The following is a 26,015-nucleotide window of genomic DNA, read 5'->3' as shown; positions in this document are numbered from 1 at the left end:
GCTCACAGTTATTTAAGGATCCTCTTGAATATCATCCGCCCAGTTTACTACACGTATACATAAATTATCAGATACAAAATTTTTCTACTCCCTCTAGAAAATATATATCGATAATGTCGGTTCTGGATATGTTTTGTATTTTGGTTTGAATACCTGTACCAAGTCAAAAATCTAACAGTTGTTTTCCAATTGTTTTTTGTGTTCGAGGTTTAGATTTTCAATTTGAAAAAGGCCTTTCCCTTGGAATTTTCCTTGATTTTTTTTTATTTTAACTTTTTTTTTTTGTATTAAAGATTCAAAAGGTATTTTTGGTCCTTATTATATTAATGTTGTTGTTTATGTATCACTGTCGCATCTATTGCGAATCTCTTTGTCAGTAGTTTCTAAATATTCTTATTTTGTATTATCTACAGATAAACCAATGAGTTACATCATTCCTTTCGAATCTATGGATGGTACAACAATACCTCACTCAAGACTGACTATAACAACATTTCGTAACCCAATATTAGTCCAGGGACGAATTGGAAATGGACTTTCCCTAAGTGGAAGAGGTCAGTATTTAGATCTAGGAGAACATCCAGAGGAATGTATAGGAAATCTTGCTCTTTGTCATAATGGAATTACAGTGTCTACATGGCTGAACTTTCAAAGCCTTCAAGACAACTCGTATATTTTCTCAACCGGGAGTAACGGAATACGTATGTACATAAAAGATGACTATTTGAATGTCAAGGTAAATCAAAATAGGAAAGAATGGCATGTACGTATACCAGAGTTTGACATTTCAACTTGGAATTATGTTGAAGTGTCATGGCACCCTGATTTTGGTCTTGGTTTGTATTTGAACAACTCATTGGTTGCCAAATCCACGCATACAGAAACAACTGTAGCTCGACTGCTACAAACAAGACCACGTGTGCTACTAGGCAAGGCTAACACAGGTGATTCAACAGAATCCACCCAGGATGCTAATATGGTTGTTGACGAGATGGAAATTTGGTATGGTAGGAGGGAGGAACTTATGGCATTCGACTACATTCTCAGAGGTAAATATCATTTATACAGAAGAAAATTTAACTTTACAATACTGTTTCTAAAGAAATTAAAGAAAAACTAAGCTAAACAGAAAACAAAGCCATCTTTTGTCATGCAGCAAGGGGTGCGGTTAAGTATTCTAATTTAGATAAATATGGATAGATTTACAGTGCAGCAAATGTTTACTTATCATCTGTTTATCAAAACTAGTTTTTAAGATGGGAAAGCACACTGGTGCCAATCATATCTAAATTATGCTCTAAACGTGGTAAAGCAACAAAAGAAATATAAATTTGGCTGCAATACGTCATAACCAAAGAAAAAATCTGTAATATTCAACTTGAAAAACATAAATATTCACTGCATAATTAAGACGATGACAATTGTTTACTGTATAGCAAAAGTTACAGTATCTTTTTTTTTTCAAAACGATTTTGTTCAATTCTATTTCTCGTATATGTTTTGAATAAGAATATGTTTTATCATATATTTGATTCTTTCATAAACGTTTCATTCGTTGATTTTAATTTTTTTTATAAGTAAGAAATTTTGTTATTTAACATTTATTTTATAAGTTTGAACTTTAACTGTATTTCATAACTTCATTATATTTGCCTACTTATGTATATATAGTGGGTTTCACGCTTTTAACAAAACTTGCACACCTCTCCAAAAGTAGATAATAGACGCTTATAATTATTAAACCATATGAAAGCTTGTAGCATGCTTAATCAGTACTGTACTAAGTATATGAAGGAGGAACATAATATTATAAACAAAATAGTGAAAGTAAAAACATATGAAAAGCATTTGCAAAGTTAATCCTCTTGGGTTCTTTTGAATAAAATGAGATTTGAATGAAAGTCATTGAATATAACCAAAAAGAAAATTTACAAAAATACCGAATTCAGAGGAAAATTCAAAACGGAAAGTCCCTTAACAAATGGAAAAATCAAAAGCTTAAACACATTAAACGGATGAATAACAACTGTCATATTCCTGACTTTGTACAGGCATTTAAAAAGCAGAGGGTGATTAAAAAAAATATCAAAATATTCTTTCGAATGACACGAAGTTTTTCGTTAATAAAATATGTTTTTGTAATTTATGAAAACTTTGAATGCTTATTCATTGCTTTAGTTTTTAGAGAGAAAAAATAATCCAACTGTTGTGTTCCTCCATACCATATGAATGACAAAACACTACTATGCATTTATCTTGTCCTAAATTATATTTCTGTTGTACCAAAGCGCATGCTTTTTATGTTTATAACTTCGAGTCAGAGAGGTAAATGTGCCAAGAAGGATAACTCTAACTACAAAAAATGATTTTGCAAGTCTTATATCATTTGACGATTTTTTATCGTTAATTTGTACAGAGAAAATGTTTATAATTAACGTTAGACGCATTCGTCTGCCATTAGTTTACCACTAAATTGAAGAAAAAAAACCTTTCTGACTTGAACTTATTTTCTATTATACAAGATAGAACTGTTTATTTCTTTAGTAACAAGTGTTATCTACGTTGCTCACTTTGTGGTTTAGACACATGACATGCTAAAATCTTTTCTACGTTTGTTGTTTTTGTGGATTAGTAAAATTAATCTGTACTTTCGATTTAACAAAAAGGTTGACTTTGGTCAGCGCATATGTGGTCAAGTGTTAAATGAGCATGGTCATGTCTCTTTTGATTTTTGTAGTCTATGAAGAGGTTATAGTTTGAGATGTTTCTACTATTTTAAAATGTATGCTTGTTTTCTTTCTACTATGTAATAAGTAAGTTTGTCAAAGGCATGTGCACTCTATATGTAGTATTTTATCTCGTAAATCAGTTGTATCTAGATGGAATCATAACTTATATAAACATATACTAAAGTATGTTAGCTATTTATCAGAATAAGGTGTTAGTATTTAGAATGGCTGTAAATTTTAATGTCAAGATTACGTCGTATATTAAACATACTTTTTTTAAGTTTTCTCAAACATTTTCAAAGTCAAATTATGTTATCATCGCAATAATCAGTTTACCTTATAATTTAAGGGTGTTTGTTGTATGTCTGTAAATGAAGCCCTTACATCACGATTATGAAAAAAGGAAGAACCGTAAATTTGAGGTTTGAATATATTTATTTGAAAAATGATGTTATTCTCTCGAATAAAACAAAATATAAGGTGTTCTTTTTACATTTCGTTGAAAGATTTAAAGAAAGGGAAAAACATGAATTGAAACAACTTGAATCTCTTTCCTGTGTAACATTGACATGTCTGTGTGTATCTTCACGTCAGAATTAGTGTGCATGCTCCATATTCCCACAATTTGCATGCAGACTAAGAAACATATTATAATTCTGTAGATGAAGTTATCAATTATAAATTTTGATTATTGTATATGTGGAACAATTTCAGACACCGTGTGAGAAAGTCTTTCAGTCGAATGTCTGTATATACACGCACATGCGTATCAGATCGCACACTTATCTACTTCCGATACATTGCTGTAACCATGGCAGGTTGCTAAGGAGGATTTCAATCAAAGGTTTTATTGTAGTCTTCAATGGATTTGTATTCGTTTTCTGGTGTTCAGATTTATTTTTGTATTTTATATTCCGCTTTTACGCTTTCCTTCATTTTTAAACAGTAATTCCAGAAAGTTCATAATTTTGTAGTATTAAAGTTTTCCCAAAACCCAAAATAAGCAAAATGTATTATGAGGTGGTACTTAACAATAAAGAGAGATAAATTTGTAAAAATCAGCTAAATGTTTTATAATAATGTATTGTTGAGGAAATATTAAGCTTCTCAATGATCCAAACTGGTGTTTGTCAAACTACTGTATAAAAAACGATTTTTTTCTGATAAAGTGGAAAGTTAACATTTTAGAAATTTTTATATTTTTGTCAAAGTGTCAAAGTAAACATTTTGTGAAAATTAATCGAGCCGAATGAATTTAAGTCAATGTGTCTGGTACCACCTTAAGTCATATTTCACATTGAAAAGTCCTACATATTCTTTCTGGTTTTATTGTTGTTTGAATTTGCAGTGTTTTATCCTTTTCAGCTTCTCATCCATGCTAGATAATTGCTTTCTTTTAACACCAAGGCAGATATTTAAACTTAATACTAACTATTTGATAGGCCTATACGTATATATTCTGCTACTTTGAGATGTTCATATTTTACAATGTGTATGAACATTTTCATGTATTATTTAGTTTCTAAAGTAAATTTAGAATACATTAGTATTTACCTTCCGGAAAGGTTGTTTAAGAATTTTGTAAGTAATATTTTATTACATACGAATTCGATGTTCGGCTTTATGTTAATGCAAAAAAAAGGTTAAATAAGAAGGCTTCCATAGTTTTCGAAATCTATTTTACTGTTGATCCTAGAAGAAAATCCGCTAATTTTCACCATTATTTCTACTGCTAAATACCCCAATAGTGTATCCACTACTTTTCGGTTACTCTGGCATAGGTTTCAGATATATATCAGTGTGTTTCCTGGACACCAAATACAGATGATGATATATATTTTCTGTAGAATTTATCTTTTTAAGTGGTAAAAAAAAGTGTTCGTGTTTTTAAGGAAAAAACAGTTTGTAGATCATAGAAATTATTTTAATTTTGGGGATAGATGGATAAGCTGTTAACAAATATAAAATGAAATAGTACAGCAATGATAAGGAAATATTACCCATTAGATTTCTAAGAATCTAAAAAGTAACATCAATATCACATTGTAATATTTTAAAAGCATATGTTATGTCTAGCTTTAGTATAAAGTTTATTTAGTTTATGTATATCCTTCAAAAATATAGTATCAGATTATATGTCTTACAATAGTATGTTATCATTCAGTTATCATTTGCCTAGAAAATATCGTATGGTACTAGTAAAATCGTAAAATATACTTTCTTGAAGATGAATGAATACTTCAATGTCTTTGTTGATATAACATGTGCAATAATTGCCATTATCACTTAACAGGTTTTTGTCTTCTCTTTATCTCCTTCCAGTATTCAAAAAACTTAATCTGAAATTGAATAATAAATATAACTATATGAAATGTTTGAATGTACGCTCAGTGAAGATTCTAAGCTACTTGTCAGATATTTTGTTAAAGTGCATTGAAAAATGTCTAAAATTGCTCTTGTGGTACGACAACCTACTCTTAGTAATTTTTCGGTCAATTCTATATTAAAGTGATAAGCTAGCTAATTTACAAACTGGATAATAACTGGACAGATCTTTGTTGATGACGTATTTGAATAATTTTTAAAATAACGCTTTGATACTCTCTGAAATGTAACTGAATGACATAACCTATTGTTGGACTATCATTTTAGAATATTGGTTTTCAATGCTCTTTAACTTCCTCATCGATTGTCAGTCAGCTGTTTTATTCCATCTTCGCTAGTCAAGGGTTACGATCCACTTCCGCTCTCTTCATCCTTTTGAAGAGGGTGGGAATGGATTGTAACCCTTAGCTAGCGAAGATGGTTTTATTCCAGCACGAGTCTTGTGAATCCGATACGTCCTTCTCACTATTAAAAAAAACCACCAAAGATGTCAGGTGTACAATTGTTTATGCTTGACGTTTCGCTCGTAATAAGCTCGTCAATGACGCTGGAATCAAACGATATAAAAGGCCAAATCAAATTGAGAAAAACAACAGTTCCGTAAAAGCTTTGCCAAACACAGCAAAGATCATCTTTTCTGCGGTAGAAAATTCGTAGTATTTCAACATTTTAACATTTAAAAAGAGGCTGGAGATACTAAAATAACATTCAAACAAATTAGTCGAAAATATTTTCTTACAACATTGTGGCATCATAACATTTAATTCATAAGTATCATTATAATCTTGGTATCTTTGATAAAGATCTATAAACATAATTATAGTTAATAATCTCTAACGATTGGCACAGGTCAAATGGTCGTTTCAGATCAAAAGTTTATAAAAATGACGACAAAAACTAAAGACAAAATTTACAAGCCTGAGACATTTAGGCTAAAATCCTTTCAAATGTTTTCAAGTTAATGTATCCTTCCTATATGTATAAGAAATTGATTCATTATGTGTAAACTTTTTACTACCGGCTACCGGTACTGCAAATACAACAAGTAACACATATCTGTTTTTCACGATTGCAAAACTCACTGATCGTAATGCCACTCGGGACAGCAGACAAAAATCTGCTGTTCATGATAGCAAAGACGATAATTTTGAATGGCAATCGAATATAATTTCCTATCTGCCGTAATGATATCCGGTTAAAGAATGTAATGTATAATATTTCAAATCTATATAAGTATATCAGCCTTTGTTGTTTTCCCTTCTATCTGTTTTGACTCAAGACTCACCTCTTATTTTTATGCTCTGCTATCCTTAAGTTCTCCTTTTGCATGTGTTTATATTAACTGTTCTGTAATGACAAAATACAAGACTAGTGTATTATGGGAAAATTTATCTGTGAAACCATTGGTCAGATTAGTTTTCCTACAATTCATATGTTTTGTAACGTCAAAACGGATACATGAGAAAGACCTTGCAAAGTTGATTTTTTTTACATTTTAATTTTAGTTAACTACCTCAAAGCATGTTTCCTTTTTGTTTGAACTCTTTATTTCTAATTTCATTGTATTGGGGTCATTAAATACAACAGCGATAATAAATAGTGAGTTCTATTGCACATGTTTACAGAGGTATCTTTTTAATTATGTTTTTTTGTTTGTTTAAGAACGTACGTAGGAAACTGGTCTTTTGCCTGTTTTTGTATCGAGCACTGTTGTATTTTCTGAATTGTAGCCCGTTGATACCAATTTAATCTGTTCTCCATCATTTTTGCTGTTTTATATAAAGGCACATTAAACAAACAATTATAATAAATGATCATCTTTTCTCAATCATATTTAAGATAAAATTCAACAAAAGAACAGTAAAAGACCTCAAATGTTAAAAAAAGTAAAATTACATTGCCGACTTGATGATTAATAACTTTTTTCTATGTGGCTAAATTCAAAGAGGATGAAATTGGTATCAACATTTACCCTATACCTTGTACCCAATGTGTACCTTATTCATGCATGACATGCCATTGAAGACTTTTATTTCATTTTTTCAATTCCAACAGACAACATTCGACACGAGATTTTCTCCATGGAAAGGCAAAAAAATGACATAGTTTATCATCCAAAATTTACTGTTACTCTAGAAAATGGCGCTCGTCTAGTTCCGGGAAAGATCGGAAATGCAGTTTCACTTAATGGATATGGACAGTTTGTTGATATCGGCTCCCACGATGACAAATGCTTAGCTAACCTTGAAAAGTGTAAGCACGGTCTTACCGTTTCTATGTGGCTGAAAGCCCGTCGCCTAGAAGATAATACATACTTTCTATCAACTCCATCATATTCACTCTTCTACCGTGATGGTCGCCTGCAAGGAAAATTCAATCGCGGAGGTAAGATATGGGAGGTATTTACACCTAACTTCAAACCGGATCATTGGCACAACGTTGATCTGAGTTGGACACCGGAAACTGGACTTCGTCTATATATAGACGGCAACTTGGAAGCAGTAACAAAACGATTCAGAGAGCAAATGCAAGGAGATCAGCCAGCATCCAATTCGGTAAAGATCGGGAGGTCTGACAGAACTTCTACCACAGCTGCAGCAGACATTGACGAAGTGCAGTTCTGGTATGGACCACGTGATCAAGTAATGGCTTCCGGTCAGTTGGGAGGTGTGTAAATTATTATAGTAAAAATCATTATATTTTTTCATTGCTAAAACTTAAAATATGTATATGAAATTTGAAGTGATTTTAATGACAAACGATAATTTCATTGGTCTATTTTATTTACTTATTCTATTCGCTACTGTGCTTCAAAATAACAAGCTTTTTGAAAAGACTGTTATAAATTGAAAGTATATGAATAAAAAAAAAAAAAAAAAAAAAAAGGAAAAAAATCAGGGTCTCAAGTTACTAGACTTTAAAAAATAGACCGGAAATGATTCTCTCTAGATTTTTCATATATTTAACACTGACATCATTTTTCTTTAAAACTCTATGAAAAGTAACCAGGTATTTATAACATTTTCAAATATTGCTTTTTAAACTATATGTTATAAAAATAGAAACGAAAATTAAGGATTTGCTGGCAAGCAATTTTAATGGCACTACATTGACCAAACCATAGAATTTTGAATATCTGACAAAAAAATCAAAAACTAGAAAATTGAACGTCCTTAACCATAAAGTAAGGGAATGTGTTAAGAATACTTGTAATACTATGCTCAGACGTCTGTCCATTTTTATATTTTCTCAAAAACATAGTCGTATACATATTAAAATTTGACTGTCTATACAAATCATTAGTTGTTTATATTGACTTTTCATATTCTTGAAGTTAATAGGCATAGCAATATATAGCAATGGAAATTCATGGCTGTACGAATAAAAAAAGGTCATGATTTAAACTGCGAGTTTATTTCACCATTGAACTTAAGAATTATAACGATTCTTGTTTAACCTCTGTCTTATTAGAAATTTCATATGATATAACATCAAACTTGTCCTTATTCGGGTTTCATTTCTTTAATTGTGATATTTTCTCTCATGCAGGATCCGTAAACCATCGACCAGTACTATTTGATCGAACTCCAAGACAATACGGCAATGGAACAGCAGCCATTGTGGGTCCATCTGGAACAATTTACCTCATCAACGGACCATCACGTGCCCAAGGTGATCAACATCCGGCCATCAGGGTCAATGGCAAATCGCAGTACATCTATGTAGGTGATGATGTTATATGTACTGGTAACCTTGACAACTGTCCACAGGGATTTACACTGCGCATGGCAATGAAACCAGAAAACCTTCTGAATAATATGTACTTCCTGGATAGCTTCCCTTTGTCGATTTACTACAGAGACGGGAAGTTATTTGCCACTGCCAGAACACCCACTAAAGCATGGACAGTATCCACTCCTGGTATCAGACAAAACGAGTGGCAAGATATTGAAATTACCTGGCATCCACAAGCAGGTAATAATTGTTGGAGCATCATTCACTTTTGATGCCACATTTATGGCCATTATTTGTTCTGGTCTGTGTGTCCGTTCGTCTGTCCGTCCGTCCTTCTGTCCCGCTTCATGTTAAAGTTTTTGCTCAAGGTAGATTTTGATGAAGTTGAATTCTACCAACTTGAAACTTAGTACACATGTTCCCTGTGATATGCTCTTTCTAATTTTAATGCCGAATTACAGTTTTGACCACATTTTCACTGTCGACTGAACATTAAAAAATGATAGTGCGAGTGGGGCATCTGTGTACGATGGACACATTCCTATTTTTCTTTATTTCAATTGCACATGTATGAATCTTATATGGTTCATGACATACAATCAACAAACAAGAATAGAATACTAATAGAATGAAATCGAAAAGGATTGGGATAACATATTTTACAAATAGAATGGAACACAATATAAATATAAAATTAAATACAATATAAATATAAATACAATGAAATACAATACATAAATGCAACAATTTCATACATATAACAATTTTTCAACTGTGTTAATTTTTTGTTCATAATTGTTAAAAAAAAACGCCAAAATTCAAGTAATTGACTTTCAGGTCTGACAATGACACTGAATGGGGCTGATGCCGCTCATCAAACGTTTGGTACACCCCAGGATGAGGTCCGTGATTGGAGCAGCAAACTGTACTTAGGGAGATCTTTATCGGATATGGTTAGGGAAAGATATGCTGATGCTGTTTTTGAACGTCTTGATATTTGGAATGCTAGAAAAGAGTATCTGGTAACTCACAAAATCATTCGCACAGTAATAACTGGTGGAGGACCAAGACCACCTGTTGTTGTACAGCCACAACCACCTATTGTTATTCGGCCACAACCACCTGTTGTTATTCGGCCACAACCACCTGTTGTTATTCGGCCACAACCACCCGTTGTTATTCAGCCACGACCACCTGTAGTCCAACCTTCGCCACAACCTCCAGTGATTATAGATCGTGGTTCAATTAATGTTATTGGTGGACCTAATGGATTTTACTTGGTAAATGGTTCTTTTGGAATTCTTCCTACACGACAGACGACACCAAGACCAGGTAATTTAACACATATGTGTAGGACTTGATCTATGGTGGGTTCCAGATCGATGGCAAATTCCTCATCTATGGTATATATGACAGTATGCCATCCCAGATATATGGTAAATATGACGTTATGTCATCCCAAATATATGGTAAATATGACGTTATGTCATCCCAAATCTATGGTAAATATAACATTTTGGCATCTCAAATCTATGATAAATATGACGTTGTGCCATTCCAAATAAATAGTAAATATGACGTTATACCATCTCAAATCTATGGTTAATTTGACGTGATGCAATCCCAAATAAATAGTAAATATGACGTTATGCCATCCCAAATTTATGATAAATATGACGTGATGTCATTCCAAAGCTATAATAAATATAACGTTATGTCATCCCAAATCTATGGTAAATTTGACGTTATGCCATCCCAAAAATATGGTTAATATGATGTTTTGCCATTCCGAATCTATGGTAAATATGACATTATGCCATACCAAATTTATGGTAAATATGACGTTATGCCATCCCAAATCTATGATAAATATGACTTGATGTTATCCCAAACCTATTGTAATATGACGTTATGCCATCCCAGATTTATGGTAAATATGACGTTTTGCCATCCGAAATCAATAGTAAATTTGACGTTATGTCATCCCAAATCTATGGTAAATATATATGACATGATGACATCCCAAATCTATGGTAAATATGACGTTATGCCATCTCAAATTTAAGGTAAATATGACATAATGCCATCCCAAAATGATAATAGATTGTTCAGAATCCTAATCTACAACGTATTACAATTTTTTAGTTTCCTTAACTATTGCGGATTGATAGTTTTCAAATCTCTGGCAGATTTTCTGCAATTTTTGGACCAGCCAGTACATATCTGACCAATGATTTCAAAGGTAGCGAAAATGCGGCTTTTAAGTAAAAGCCAGTAAAAGAAAAACGAACGAGGAACATAACTAGGAAGCATATCCATACCAATTTGTGAAAATAAACATTGACTTTAGCAGGAGTGAAATGAGTGCCCGAAAGATTAAACATCTCCAACTCTGTGATAAGAATGCTACATATGTACATCGATCTATCAAGGCTGTGTTTGTGTATTTTGTCTTTCCTTCAACTAGAATATAATAATATTTGTAAACAATTCATACTTGGAAGAAGGATCAAATATACCAGATATTTTTTCTCACCAGGTTGTATCAATTCCTTTGCAAATTCACAGTATCAAAGATCCTACATGTATGTACACATTAAGGTTTTACATACATTTTTGGTATATTTTCGAACTTATGACCTGAATGTAAAATATACCTAAAGATGGTTCAAAGCTATAATTTTGACAGCTTTTGGCAAATTTTGAGTTATTGCACTAAACTTATTTAGAAGAGACATCTTTACACAACAATTTTGCGGAAATTAAGTCACTCTATAAACTGTCTTTCAAATACAAACTAACTAATGCCTGGTCTGTGTTTTTGTAATATATTTTTCTGCTTTATAACTCTCTGATACGTTAAGCTGTTTTCAAATGATTTATATGTCCTACTTCGGGGTATTGTGTTTTCGGTTAGTGCATTCGTTCATTCGTCTTTCTGCTTCAGGTTAAAGTTTTTGGTCAAGATAGGTTTTAGTAAAGTTGATAATAAAGTCTAATCAACTTGAAACTTAGTACACATGTTCTCTCCAATATAATCGTTTTAATTTTAATGTAAAATAAGAGTTTTTATCCAATTTTCACGGTCTACTTAACATAGAAAATGATAGTGCCCGCTTCAGGTTGAAGTTTTTGGTCAGGGTAGTTTTTGATGAAGTTGAAATCTAATCAACTTAAAACTTAATACACATGTTCCCTATGATATGATCTCACGGTCTATCCCCATTTCACTGTAAATAATTCCTGCACATGCACACAGTGTCTTACAGTTACAGTTTCTTATCCGTGCTACACTTCAAAAGTAGTGGTACTCCAGATAGTGGAGGAAAGAATAAAGAAGAAGAAAGTCCACTTCACAGAGAAAATGATAGGGCGAATGGGATATCCGTGTACTATACACATTCGTGTTCTTATGTTGTACTGTAACACCAGTGTCCGAAGTTAGGGGAGGGTTGAGCGCTCACAAACATGTTAACCCCGCCAAATTCTTTTATGTTCCTGTCCATGGTTCGTAGCCTGTATTTTAGTGATTGTCGCTGTATATATCATATAAGTGTTTCGTTCAATAATTTGAACATAACTCGGTTTTCACGTCACGTGCACTTTTAAGAACTCTTTAGTACTCTTCCCAATTGAGAACTTTCCATGTCTATGTAGCAACATTCCAGCAGGATTGCTACTAACAAGGAAGCTATTAAACAAAGAGTTTCAAATGGTGAAGTTGAAATCATCCCTTCGTAAATTTTACGGACGCCATCACAAGTTGGTTGACCGTTATGGAATAACCGTTTCACAGATGATATCGGATATGTTCCTCATGTCGTAACTACAATACCCTTTTCTTTTTCACAAATGAGACCTACCGCATTAGACTATTTACCGGATGTGTAATAACATAAGCAACACGACGGGTGCCCAATGTGGAGCAGGATCTACCTACCCTTCCGGAGCACCTGAGATCACCCCAGGTTTTTGGTGGGGTTCGTGTTGCTTAGTCTTTAGTTTTCTATGTTGTGTCTTCTTTACTATTATTTGCCTGTTTGTCTTTTTATTATTAGCATGGCGTTGTCAATTTATTTTCTATTTATGAGTTTGACTTTCACTCTGGTATCTTTCATCCCTCTTTTACAACCAACTTTAAACATATAATTCAACCCTAATCAGTGAAATTTGCGAGAGATGTCAGCGTATGCACTCTTGTGTTATATGGAAAACTATTTAGTTATCGTATCCATGTATATTCATTATTGGTAATACCCTGTTAAATAAATTATTATCCTGTTAAGTGCTACTTGCGCAAATGCTGAAAAATGTTATCCACTTTTCCGTTTTATAGTTGTTCTCCTATGAAATATGAATATAAGTACGTTAATTATATATGAGATGTTCATATGCAATAAATACTCCTCACAAGAAACACCAGACATAGAAGAAGATCAATGGGAAAGACTTCCTCATGCACTAAACCAGACTGAAAATCTAGGGAGATAATCCAAATTGATATTTATCAAATTTGCAATGAAATGTTTTAGAAAAAAAAAGTCGTCATCTCAATTAATTACTTCTTGGTAGGGATTCGATGCGATTTACCATAGAAGACTGCATCGACAGATAAATATTTATTTAAAGTGATCACAAATTTCAGCTAATTCCTTAATTAGATTCGCCGAACACCAAACAAATTTGAGATTTTTTTGTTTTCCCTCATATTTGGTGGGTATTTTTTTTTCTGTCCAATCCATATATACCCGGTATATTATGGTAAATCATAAGTGTTGCGTTTCTTAAAAGTTTCACTGCAACGGTGGTTTCGTGGTTTGATGCTCGCCTCGGATTTCGTTGCTGAATACAGGTTATTAATTTCACTCTTATTCTTAATTATTAACCCTCTTTATCCAAAGAGCAACATGTAAATACAAATATAGTCACATTGGTCATCTTCCGCCCGATAGTTAGACCCATTCCAAAGTTCGACGTCCGTTTGGTCGTGCTGGATGTATAAGTACGCAGTCAAGTCCCGTCAGATTAGGAACATTAAATGCGATGGCACGCTTTCTACACGTGTGGCCTTTTGCACTGCAAAATGTCTGTCCCTATCCAATTTACCCAAATTTCTAGTGCCAGTCAATATTCACGTCCCGACTTTCATCGCAGACGACAACTATTAAATGACCTACCTATTGTATTGATTGTCAATTAGTTCTGTTTCTGAACTAGCGTTAAATACTTGCCATTGGACGTTAAGTAACTGACTATATATCAATCACCACTTATACCAGCATTGTCATGTATTTGGTTAGGCAGAATTTTTATTTTCATCCTGTCTTGTTCAATTTTTTATTTAATTTTCAATTGCTACTAGGTCAGAATATTTAATTTCCAAATACAGCCCCTCCTCAGAATATTCATTTTCCAAAAATTACCACATTCCATTTCCCAGAATTTCTAATGGTCATCCCTTGCTTTAACTTTATCAAACATCATATAGGATCCCACTAGAACTGATACATTCAAGCTGCATTCCCATGTATCGGTAAATTCAATCACCACAAGTTAAAATCCCACCGGATCCTTTGGTTATCAGTCTTTCGCCCCATTGGGAGCCTCTTGTATTGACTGCACCTGTTTACTGCACAGTAATATTACTATGTGTATACTACCTGTATAAATACCAGGTGATTCATGCTATTATCTGTAAGATTAATTTCTGAAGTCATATTCCTTTCTCCCCGGAGACACAAAAGAAACAGTTTTCTTCTCCCATGGAGCGTGTAGTATAAATGTTAGTATATAAAAACGAAAGAGGTACCTTTTAGTCACAAACTTAAATATTTTTACGGTTGCTTATTTAAAGTCATTTTGTTACTTATCATTAGGGTACCTTTCAGCCATAAATCTTAAATATGTTTGCTTCAAGGTGGCTTATTAACGCCTATTACCTACTATTCATTTGCGATGGTTATCTGAACTGGACATTTTTATTCATCGTTTATTCATCATGTCGTGTTTGATTTCTCTTCCCTTACATGCAAAGTTAACTTCAAATTATTTGATGTTCTTTTTTCTTCTTTCTATGTCTTCTCCTTGATTGTCTGATTATTCGGTTTGTTGGTTTTCGGAGTTTAACTTTCAGCGGCAAATATTTGATGTGCAAATTCAGTGGTATAAAATTGGGAAATGGTATTTACTTGTTATTCGAAGAAACGTAAAGAGAATTGGGTTTGCATCTTTAACCTTTTTAGTGACAAGGCTTTGCGTGAATTTCATCATGATAACATCACTTTTAAATATGAGTGTGCCGTTTATCTTTTTTTTTCAGCCGGTATTTACCTATAGACACAAATGCATTAAAAACAAATGTGTGTATTAAGGTAATTTTAAATTAAAGAGGAATTTGTAAATTTAATAGAAAAATCATATGAAAAAAAAACCAAATTTATGTGCGAGTGAAATGCCCAATTGCTCGTTCTCCATTTAATTAAAATTTAAAATATTTGAAAATAAGCGAGTTATTATTCCTCACCGTCTAAATTTCAAAATCATCAATGATTATGATAACTTTAAATGATTTTGAAAGCACCCAACTGTGGGGATAAGATATTTATAAGTTTATGACAGGTGAAAATAAATAAAGTGGTGCTGAATTTACGTTTCTTTTTAAATTACATTCTTATAACAAACTTTGTAATGAACAGAGAGGTGAGACTATAATAAAATATTTGATTTGATTTGATTTGAACATGCCAATTTATTCAGATATATAATAAATTTACGTAATTAAAATATAAATTCATTTACATGGTAATTAAATTGAAAAATCTGAAGGTAGAAACTAATTGAAAACATATTGATCTATCCCACTTTATACCTCTGAAATCAATGAATGAATGAGCAATAAGAAATTTAACTGACTATTTTTGGCTACCAGCAATGTATTTAACAGTAGCTAAGACTTTTTCATCACCTCTAGATTGCCGGGGGCCAAAAGGAGGGGTGTCATTTTTATATACAAACCATTAATTATATACAAGTAAAATGCCTTTAAGTCAGATCGGAGTGATCGCCTTTGATTAACTAAGGGACGAAAAACATTAACCACCATACCAATGAACTTAGACACACTTTCCATAGCAACATTGGTTTAGTGTACTGGGGATGAGTATAGATAGCATCTATATCACATTTCGTTTCGTAGAGAGGCTAGCTAAAGGGAAGTGACGTCACTAGACAGCTTCTGTATCTTTGGTGCAACACTTATCTTTTATATACCAAGTGGACTTATCTAAAAAGAATTTATAATTGAAGTGTAACGGAAATATTTGAAATATTAGTGACATAATTTGAAAATAGTTTGGTGAACTGAGAGAAGTAAAGAAAAGTTTTTAAAGAGACTGAAGTATGAATGTATAACATTATAAACATGCAGATTTTAATAGAAATATTTGTTAGCGTTGCCTTCCTGATAGGTAAGTGAACTTTAAATATATTTGTTTTGATATATTTTACTTTAAAAACACTGCTCGACTGCTATTATATAAAAAAAAAATTGAATGTAAAAAAGATAAATGAAATGTGTGCATTTTTACGCATCTGAAAAATATTTGACATTTTCTATTTACAATTAACTGTAGTCAACGAAATATAACGACACCACCCTTAATTTTAGCCTAATTTTAGATTCTAGACACCTTAAATCCAATAAAGAACTTTTTTTATGAAATCAAAATGTAAACAAACAGGAAAAATCTTTCACAATCGTCCCCCACCCCTTTTCTCGAGCTATCCCTATAAGAATAAATAAGAGTAAAACAAGTTATCCTGACTGTGCTGGTAGAAAGAACTTCAAAAAAAAACTATCCAGCATCAGTTTATTTAAGGAGCAAAAATATAAATATTTTCATAAATAAGTCCTTTGTATACTTCACACAAGTGTAAACATAACCCCTAGCTGTCTATATTACAGCAATAAAAAATCTTTAGAAAATGACATGTACTTTATCAAAACAGAAACAACTGCATTTAATTATAGTTTTATTTTATTTTTTCTATTTTATTTGCTGAATTTTATTCGAACTAAGGCGTCCATGGAATTCTGCTCGCTGTGGTAGGCCGTCTTATCTTGATTAAAACTGACCATTACACGGATTATCTGCTTCCGAGATAACAGATTAATAATTAGAAACAGACAACAATGTAATTAAAATCAACATCCTCCCCCGCATCATTCATGAACATTAAAATAGATTCACTTGATTGACTTAAACCAGTTCTTTCTTCTGGCCAAAATATCTGTACGTATTTCATAAAGCAGCCCAAGGCTTGGGATTAAGTTACTTGAACACATTTCTCCTCTGTAAAAATTGTTTATTCCATTCTTTTAACAATAAAAATAATTCTTGTATTGCCTAAGCTTCCAGTGTCTCTACTGTAAGAATTTCTGAAATAACGAAATAACCATTTTGAAGTCCAGTGATGATTTTTTTCTTCTGTTCCTAACAATAGTGAGACTAATATATTATAAATATAAGAGGTATATAGACAAATCTTCCAAAATACATATTATTTCATGGGTTATTAGATTTTTCTCTTACATTGAAATATACATGTATATATGTGGCACTCAAAAGCCGAATTTGAAGCAACTGAAGATAATTAAACTCAACTGGAATATTTTTGAAATATTTGTCACTGGACTATAGCAACAATTACTCCAACTGATTACAAGTATACACACTACAATCCCATTACAGCTGATGCGATGATGATTTGTGTTTGATCTGATTCAGAATGTTTTTTAGATGAGTAATACTTCTGACAGATAGGCCGAGATTGGGTAATCTTCTTTCTAATAATAACAAACCATCTGTTTTTTGTCTGTATTAATTACTTCTGCACCTTTAGAGGGGGTACACAAGGAGGATACTTTTTAATGTTTGTGTGGATTTGTAAAAACTAAAGATTAAAAAACCTTAGAACGAAAAAATAAAAAAAGGAAAATTGCCGGCTTGATTTTTTTTTTTGAAAGCAGATTTGAAAGAGGGCCGAAAACGTTTGCCTGGTGCCTTTTAATAAAAAAAAATTAGGAAAATAATCACGAATTGGAAGAATTTTTAATTTGTTCAGCCTGCTTACAAATAACACTGTGAGTGTGAGCCAAAATTTGTTCCTGTGAAAAAAGTTCCAGTGGAACTAATTTCACAGGAAATATGTTCTGGGAGAACTTTTTTCACAGACAATTTCTATATAATTTGTTCCATCTCTATGAAATAAGTTCCACACTTTACCATGTGAAATTAGTTCTGGGTTTGTGAAATTTGTTCCTTACCATGTGAAATAAGTTCCATGTTTGTGAGATTTGTTCCTTACCTGGTGAAATTCGTTCTGGATTTATGAGATTTGTTCCTCACCTGGTGAAATAAGTTCCATGTCTGTGAAATATGTTCCACTGGTTAAAAAAGTTATCTTATATACTGAGCACTTGTCATCAGTGAGTTTACAGTCATTATAAAAACATGTACCATATTGATAATGGGATAAATATAAAAATGTGTAAACATCCAATTTGGATCATGTGGAGTAAAAAAAAAGTTTAATAACATACTCAATTAAAAATACTAAAAATGACACTTAAGAACCAGGAAAGAGAAGAATAAGAAATAAGTCATTCAAAAAAAAAGTATTATAGTTAAAGATGAACATTCATACTTTTTTTTTAAAAGGACAAAGTGACTGATCAATTATATTAACATGATTTAAAGACATTAAGAAACAAAAGACACACTCTTTTAAAACTGTTCAATGACCATAGCAAAGAACATGTATGATTAGAACACCCATGACAGATCAACACAGGAAACAAAGGGGTTGAATACCACATAAACGATAAACTATAGATATAAATTATGATACATGATCATCCCTTTTATTTCTTATATCTTCATAGGAGTCCTACAGTCATGCCTTCAATTATAAATGTACCCCATGCAAGCACAGTACTTATTTTCTGTGAAATAGGTCCCAGCAGAATATTTTTATTGATTTCTATAAAATACCTTTGATCAAAACTAATATCACAGTTATTTCACTTATTTTTTAAAATTTTGATATTTGAACAAAACTCATGGTGCTGTGTTCCGGAACTTATTTCACACTTGGTTAAAAAATTAGTTTCGGAACAAATGTTATAGTGCTGGAACATATTTTCTGTGACATTTGTTCCTGTGGAACATATTTCCTATGAAACTTGTTCCGGCGGAACAAATGTCACGCCGGAACAAATATTTTGTTACATGAGCACTGACCACGGCTCGCGCCGGGATCCAGAAAAGGGGGTTTTGTTTTTCAAAATGGTAAAGTTACTTCCAATGCTATTCCAAAGAGTGGTACTATCTTTCAATCAAAAGGAGGGTGTGCCTTCTACAGCCTTGAATTCACAACTGCTCAAAGTATCACTTATCGAGTCACCTCATCAGCACCGCAGTCACGCTTTGCCGGCTAGCAGGAATAAAACATTGCAACATCGTGTCACTCCCCTTCCGTGTTATGTTCTTGTGAGAGATAAGAGGATAACATGAAGAAGCACTCCCAGTTGATTTTTAACTGTTCGATATTTGTCCAGTTTTTATGTTCTGGGTTGTTTTATATCCCACTTGATTAGGATCATAGTGTGTTTCGGTCTGTGGGTCCGTTCGTCTGTACCGTTTCAGGTTCGTTTTTGGTCGTGGTAGTTTTTGATGAACATGATGAAGTTGAAGTCCTATCAACTTGCAACTTAGTACACAAGTTCCCTTTGATATAATCTTTCTAATTTTTATGCCAAAGTAAAGTTTTTGATCCGATTTCACGGTAGACTAAACATAGAAAATGATAGTGTGATGCATCCGTGTACTATAGACACATTATGTTTGGGCATAGGCGGATCCAGGGGGGTCCTGCCCCCCCCCTTTTGGTGGGAAAAATTTTGTTGATTATATAGGGAATCATTGAAGTATGACTGGAGCAGGCCCCCCCTTAGGAAAAGTTCTGGATCCGCCACTGTTGGGGTACAATAATTACAGAAGAGAAATGGAAATACTTGTACTTCCAATCTGTAAACGGACAGAAAGTCACAGGACAAAAAGTCACAGGACATAAAGTCACAAATTTGGTAAGACAAAAAGTTACAAATAATATGTTGACAATTGTTTGAATATATGTAAGAGAAATATCTTGAAATATTTACTTTTTGATACATATAGCCATATTAAAGTTTAGGAAATGTGTCATTTTACTTGAAAAATAAAGATTTATTTAGTTTTAATCGTACAAAAGAAAGATTTCTTGGCACAATGAAGCCATTTGAGTGCCAAATATTCTTCCCAACTCATCCATGATATGAAGTGATTTGTATTCAAAGTCTTATAAAAATTATTATTTACATCATCAATATTTACCATTATCTTAGGATTCAACAGTGTTCAAAGATCCTTTGGATAAATGTAAATATTTTTTATCAGGTGCAATAAAAGACAAACAAATAATGAACATCACTAACAAGGTATCTATATTCCAAACCCAATACACATTGTCCTCCCTTTTGAGAAAACGACATTGACAAGTATTTTATTGTATGTCCATGGACCCACAGGGTTCATTTGACATCACTGACAATCTTGTTTGATCTACATATTTGTTTGTGTTTGTTAGGGACACTGTTAAGTATATATGTTGCTCAGTGTGAGCATGGAAGTATTTAAGTTATATTGAGTCAATATTATAATGCTTCCATGGTCTGAGTGTGTGAATGGAATAATTCTGTTCCAGTTGACCATTCAATGAATTAAAGTTTTTTTTTAATTTTAATTTGCTCAAATTTTACCTGAAGATAATCAGGGCCATTTCAAGGGGTTTAGGAAAAGGGGATATAATTGTTTTTAGTGGTAATAAAAGTGACAGGCAAAATAGGCTGTTGTATTTGATCAAAAAAGGAGTTGATATCTCTACCTAAATCTTTCTGAACATAATTAGGAAGACATATGTTACCATGGTAACATTCAATACAAAAAAAATAGTAGTCAAAATTTGAAGATTGTATAGTAGGAAAATCCTAATTCAAATATGATTTTAAAAAAATATGGGGTATACGACTTTGAGAAAAGGACTTACATTTAGAGGTCACAATACCGACCAACTATTTTTCTTATTTTAAACCTTAAATATTTTTTATTGACTTTTCAGCCCAGGCAACAACCCAGAGGACAGTTATTAACCCTGGAATTAATGTGGGTTCAGGATCTAGAACATACTTCAGCGGCTACGATGTCACAGACTTCGACAAGTACTTCTCAAATATTGTCCGTTTCTATGGCAACGCATATATCCATTATGATTTTGACAAAGTTGGATTCGAACAGCAGGATATCCTGGCCAGGGTCCAGAATGAGACCTTCACCTTCCAGTTTATTACCAGTGAGCAAAATGGACTGATTTGGTTAGACGATCGACAGGATGAAGATTTGAGAATGTACTTGGCAGTTAAGGTGAGGTTATACACAGTACATATAGATACTTTTAATCCGAATGTTTTTGTTTAAAAATTATGAAGTTATATTAAAAAATTTTGTTCTTTTTCTTCAATTAATTGAAATTGTTGATAGAATCTAAGAAGATGTTGTTTTCAATGTCAAACTAAGAAATCATGAATAATACATGAATTTTATTGTTTCTATGTATATTTTACAAATAAATGCAACATTTAGAAAACACAGACCAAGGATGGGAAGAGCTTCCAGTTAAAAGACAGACAAATCTTATTTATTTTAGTTGTATTTTGTTTTGTAGTAACTCCTATTGATCATGTTATTTATGTAGGTGGAGTGTTGAAATATATGTTGTATGATGTACCAAGAACCAAGAAAGTTAGACATAAATCTAATTATATATAACTTTATTTCAGTACATTAAAGAGAGAAGAGATAATTGAGGACATGGCTTTGGTCTTCATTTATGTATTGTTTGTTTATTAATTAGTATATTGACATTAAACTGTCTGACAGATGTAGGATTGTGTCTGAATGGGTGTTGGTATCTTTTGCCTTTTTTCTTAAAACAAGTTTAAGGCTTTCCAGGTCAGATAATGTCCATGTATTGAAGAATTTTTGCTCATTATTGACATGGGGATAGGAAATTGTTTTCATTCTATAAAATATGAATAAAATGAAAAGCTGGATATATGTTTTTGTCTACAAGAAATTCAATGCATACGTACATGTCAATAAGACAACAACCCAAGGACAAATACCAAAAGATTGAGCTGAATGGAACATGCAATATTCAATAATAGATTGTTCTCCTTACAAAATGGACAACCAGTCTTGTTTCCAGTATTATTCAAATCTGGTTTTTTACGCCCCCACTTAGGGGCCTTTTTTATTTGGTCTGTGGGTCTGTTAATCGGTAGTTCGATTGTCTGTCTGTCTGTCCTGCTTCAGGTTAAAGTTTTTGATTAAGTTGAAGAACAATCAACTTGAAACTAAGTATATATGTTCCCTATGGTATGATCTTTATAATTTTAATGTTAAAGGAGTTTTTATCCCAATTTCACGGTCCACTGAGTATAGAAAATGATAGTGGGAGTGGGGCATTCGTGTGCTATGAACACATTCTTGTTAATCAAGTATTTTGATTGATACTGATTTGACTTTTCCAGAGTATTTATAGTATGTTGTTAGTAACCAAAATTTTGATTTTTAAATAGAATATAATTGACAAAAAAGAATGTGTAAGTACAAAGGTCAAGGAAGTGCTGAAGGTGAAGGTCAATTGGCATGATGAATATGAAAGTAGAAAAATATTTATTTTCAGTGAGGAAAAGTGACAGAATGGATTAGGAGGCATGTTGATATATTTCAAATTTATACATATATTTTTATTATAGCTGATCTAGATCTGCACACTGTGAATATACATAGTTAAGGCCAACATTACAAAAGAATATGTTCTTATAGTCCAAGCCAGTTTTTATCCTTTCTAGAATTTCAAAAATATCTGTGGATTTGCAAATTGTTAGCCTTCTATATTCCATATTTATAATATTTTATTCTTTTGTCTATGGTCCCAAGTTTTGTTGAAATAATTATAATTAATTTGTAAATCTAAAAAAGAATTTGTTTGTCTGCAAAGAAATATTAAACTTTCTGTTAATTTGATAACCAAAGAGAGATAACTCTAAAATATTTTTTTGAATTTTCCTCTTTCATATCATAATTAAAAAAAAAGGTCAGTTTTGTGTTCTTTATGAACAGAATTTTTGTTCCTTCCATTAATTTGTATTAAAAGCAATTTTGCTTTTTTATTTAAACACAATTCAGACTGGGTGTATATAGGTTAGTTAATGTGTATAATTGATGTGGGTAAAATATGACTTATTAATATCTACAGAATATAGAACATGGGAAGGAATGTGTAAGTCCAAACATGTATTGCATGTGTTTGTCAAAATCTGTTTCTTTTCTCATGAAATAGGGATAGAATTTGCAGAAATAGAGAGAAAATTGACGAGAAGAGGTCTTTAAACACAGTGGGACAAAAATCTTAGTAAGATTGGGAATCCACTAGGTTTTTGAATAAAATTTAACTAAAAGAATGAAACACAATCTAAATATGGTTAAGTATTGATGCCTGCTTCTATTTAGGTTTGGCTGTTTGTGATTTAAATACTTTAATTAAAACATTTGAGAAAAGAAACACATTTTTTGACTGATATTTGTAGTGTTATGAACATTCATACTCATATACTTATCTTTTTTTCAGAATGTTAAGATTAAAACATGGAATGAAAATCTTTCTGGGAAAATCTGAAACTCAAGGGAGATAACTACAATGTATATACAAAACCTGTTTAGAATTAATGACAAACAGCAACTATAATTGGTCTAGATGAAAATAAATATATCCACTGTCAGTGTAGAGTATTTTGCGGCCATAGATTGTGAATAACCAGGAATTAGTCCAGATTTTAACTGAATTATCAAATTTTAACCAAATCTATGAATGAATGCCAAAAAGAGTATGTTTTCTAGAAAGATTTTCATGAATTTGTATTCTTCTGATTGCAGTTAGAAACAGTACATGTAGATGCTTTTGATGAATGATTCCTTTTATCACATGATCTTATCACATGACCTTGTCACATGATATGTTATCATTCATCATTGATTTCATACATGGTCCACTGCTTGAATCATATCATAGATTTTAAGTGTCATCATGGTACTGGAATGTAATTCAAAGTCTTAATAGTATCTGGTTTCACCCAGTCAGAGAGTAAACTCTTGTTCAAGGTGAGAACCAGTAGAGTGGTAAGAGAAGGATTTACCGCTTAGCATCCTTGATGACATGCATTGAGGGAACATATCTCAATTCTTTATGAATTAATTTAAATATGATCAGTGGTCAAGTTTAACAGGCAACATTTCAGGACCAGAAAAAAATATTTGATGTTATCAAATATTTTATGAATAGGTTGAATTTGAACATACAAACGTTTTTCTTGGGTTTTTTTCTTGTAAAGTTTTTGTTTTTAATAAACTAGATTAATTATGCAACCCATTGCTTTTTTTAATTGATATTTTTTGCACATCCCATTGTCTATTTTATTCTGCCTAAAAATATACATTTTTGTTGCCTGTTTTTGTTACAAGGTTTTTACATTTTTAGTCATCATACCAAATTCATTTGTATTGTTTTGTTTTGTTTTGTTTTGTTTTATTTATTAATTGTTCCATGTTAAATCACAGTGTCTTTCATTGCATTAGCTTGCATTGTTTGAATACATGTCCTGCTATTGTTGTGTGCTTTTAAAAAATCCAATATCAACCTCTCTTTTTTCTTTCCTCTCTCTACAATTTTGTTTTGATATTCTTTTTGATTTGATATATTTTCTGTTTAATTACTGGTAGTGAATGCATCAGTTGTATCACACAAACTAACTGAAAAAAATATTCATTTTATATGTTCATTTTATGTTTTGTTGGCCTGAAAAAAAAATGTATAATAAATAAGAGTTATTTCTCTTTGTCCAAAGGTTTAGGTATTTTTTGCCAGAATAAAGTCAGGACCCACATCTGAGTGAATATAATTATCCTGATTTAGAGTAATTTCTCGCAATTTGATTGGCTGATATTGTTCTAATAAATTTCAGTACAATTTTTTATTATGTCAATTGGAATTATCTCCCTTATTTATCACATCAATTGGAATTATCTCCCTTATACCACTGACCTAATAAAAAAAAAAAAATGTGAGTTGCTTTATAATTCTATAATTTTTCACAGTTTTAGATTCAATATCTAAAATATATTTGGTTGATTTTTTCCATATATTGAATTTGAATATAATAATATCTCATAAATAAAATCTGGATAAATTCTTTACACAGTGTTCAATTGTCCTAATACGGAATTTATCGGGTCAATAAAATTCATATCGGGTTTGGCTTCGCCTCACCCGATATAAATTTTATTGACCCGATAAATTCTCGTATTAGGACAATTGTGTAACTAATAATATATTCTTCTGATTTTGGAAGCCAAATTATGGTGCGGGTGTTTGAATCCAGTAAATGACTTGAATGTAAGCAGGGATGATAATCTTGACATTAAATATTTTCAATCAATTTATTTTTGTTTTAAATCCATGTTAACATCAATCTTTCCCTGCCACAATGGATACATTTGAACACAGAGGCGTATCCAGGCCTCCTCCTCCCCCCCTTTCGTGGGAAAAATTGGGTTGATTATATAGGGAATCACTGAAGAGTGACTGGAGCAGGCCCGCCCCCCTACAAAAAGTTCTGGATCAGCCACTGGAAAAGTGCAACTTCTACATCGTTTATTTTCATGATATTGATATGTTGTAATCATATTTCAAAGCGGCTTATTACATTGAGAGAAAACATATTCAGCATGAAAAGAAAATTAAAATTCTAGAAAAGTTTTGAATATATTAAGTTACAAAATATAATACGAAATATGAATAATAAAATATACCTTTTATTAGAATTAGATACAAGTTATTGCTATAAAAGCATGTATTTGATATATTATGAATCTTAGTTATTTTAGGAACAATGTATATAACTATGTATTTAAATTAGCCTTTGGTATTATAATATTTGTTTTTTTACCG

The 26,015-nt window shown here is 32.0% G+C and overlaps 1 protein-coding gene across 6 annotated transcripts in view; it reads left to right on the top strand.

The window, feature by feature from the left end:
* The window catches only part of LOC134695203 (uncharacterized), a 79,947-nt gene that overhangs the window by 30,179 nt on the left and 23,753 nt on the right, over nucleotides 1-26,015 (top strand). For 3 of the 6 annotated variants that reach the window (XM_063556416.1, XM_063556414.1, XM_063556419.1), the window contains exons 8-13: nucleotides 414-1,049; nucleotides 7,170-7,781; nucleotides 8,664-9,089; nucleotides 9,687-10,181; nucleotides 21,066-21,367; nucleotides 23,268-23,291. In XM_063556416.1, coding sequence (XP_063412486.1) covers nucleotides 414-1,049; nucleotides 7,170-7,781; nucleotides 8,664-9,089; nucleotides 9,687-10,181; nucleotides 21,066-21,367; nucleotides 23,268-23,291 — 2,495 coding nt within the window. Of the gene's footprint in view, nucleotides 1-413; nucleotides 1,050-7,169; nucleotides 7,782-8,663; nucleotides 9,090-9,686; nucleotides 10,182-21,065; nucleotides 21,368-22,584; nucleotides 22,609-23,267; nucleotides 23,292-26,015 lie in introns of all 6 variants that reach the window. The other 3 variants (XM_063556418.1, XM_063556415.1, XM_063556417.1) reach the window with 3 other exon arrangements.

Source organism: Mytilus trossulus, chromosome 13 (assembly GCF_036588685.1).
Source record: "Mytilus trossulus isolate FHL-02 chromosome 13, PNRI_Mtr1.1.1.hap1, whole genome shotgun sequence".
Lineage (NCBI taxonomy): Eukaryota > Metazoa > Mollusca > Bivalvia > Mytilida > Mytilidae > Mytilus > Mytilus trossulus.
This window is presented reverse-complemented; position numbering and strand designations above follow the sequence as displayed.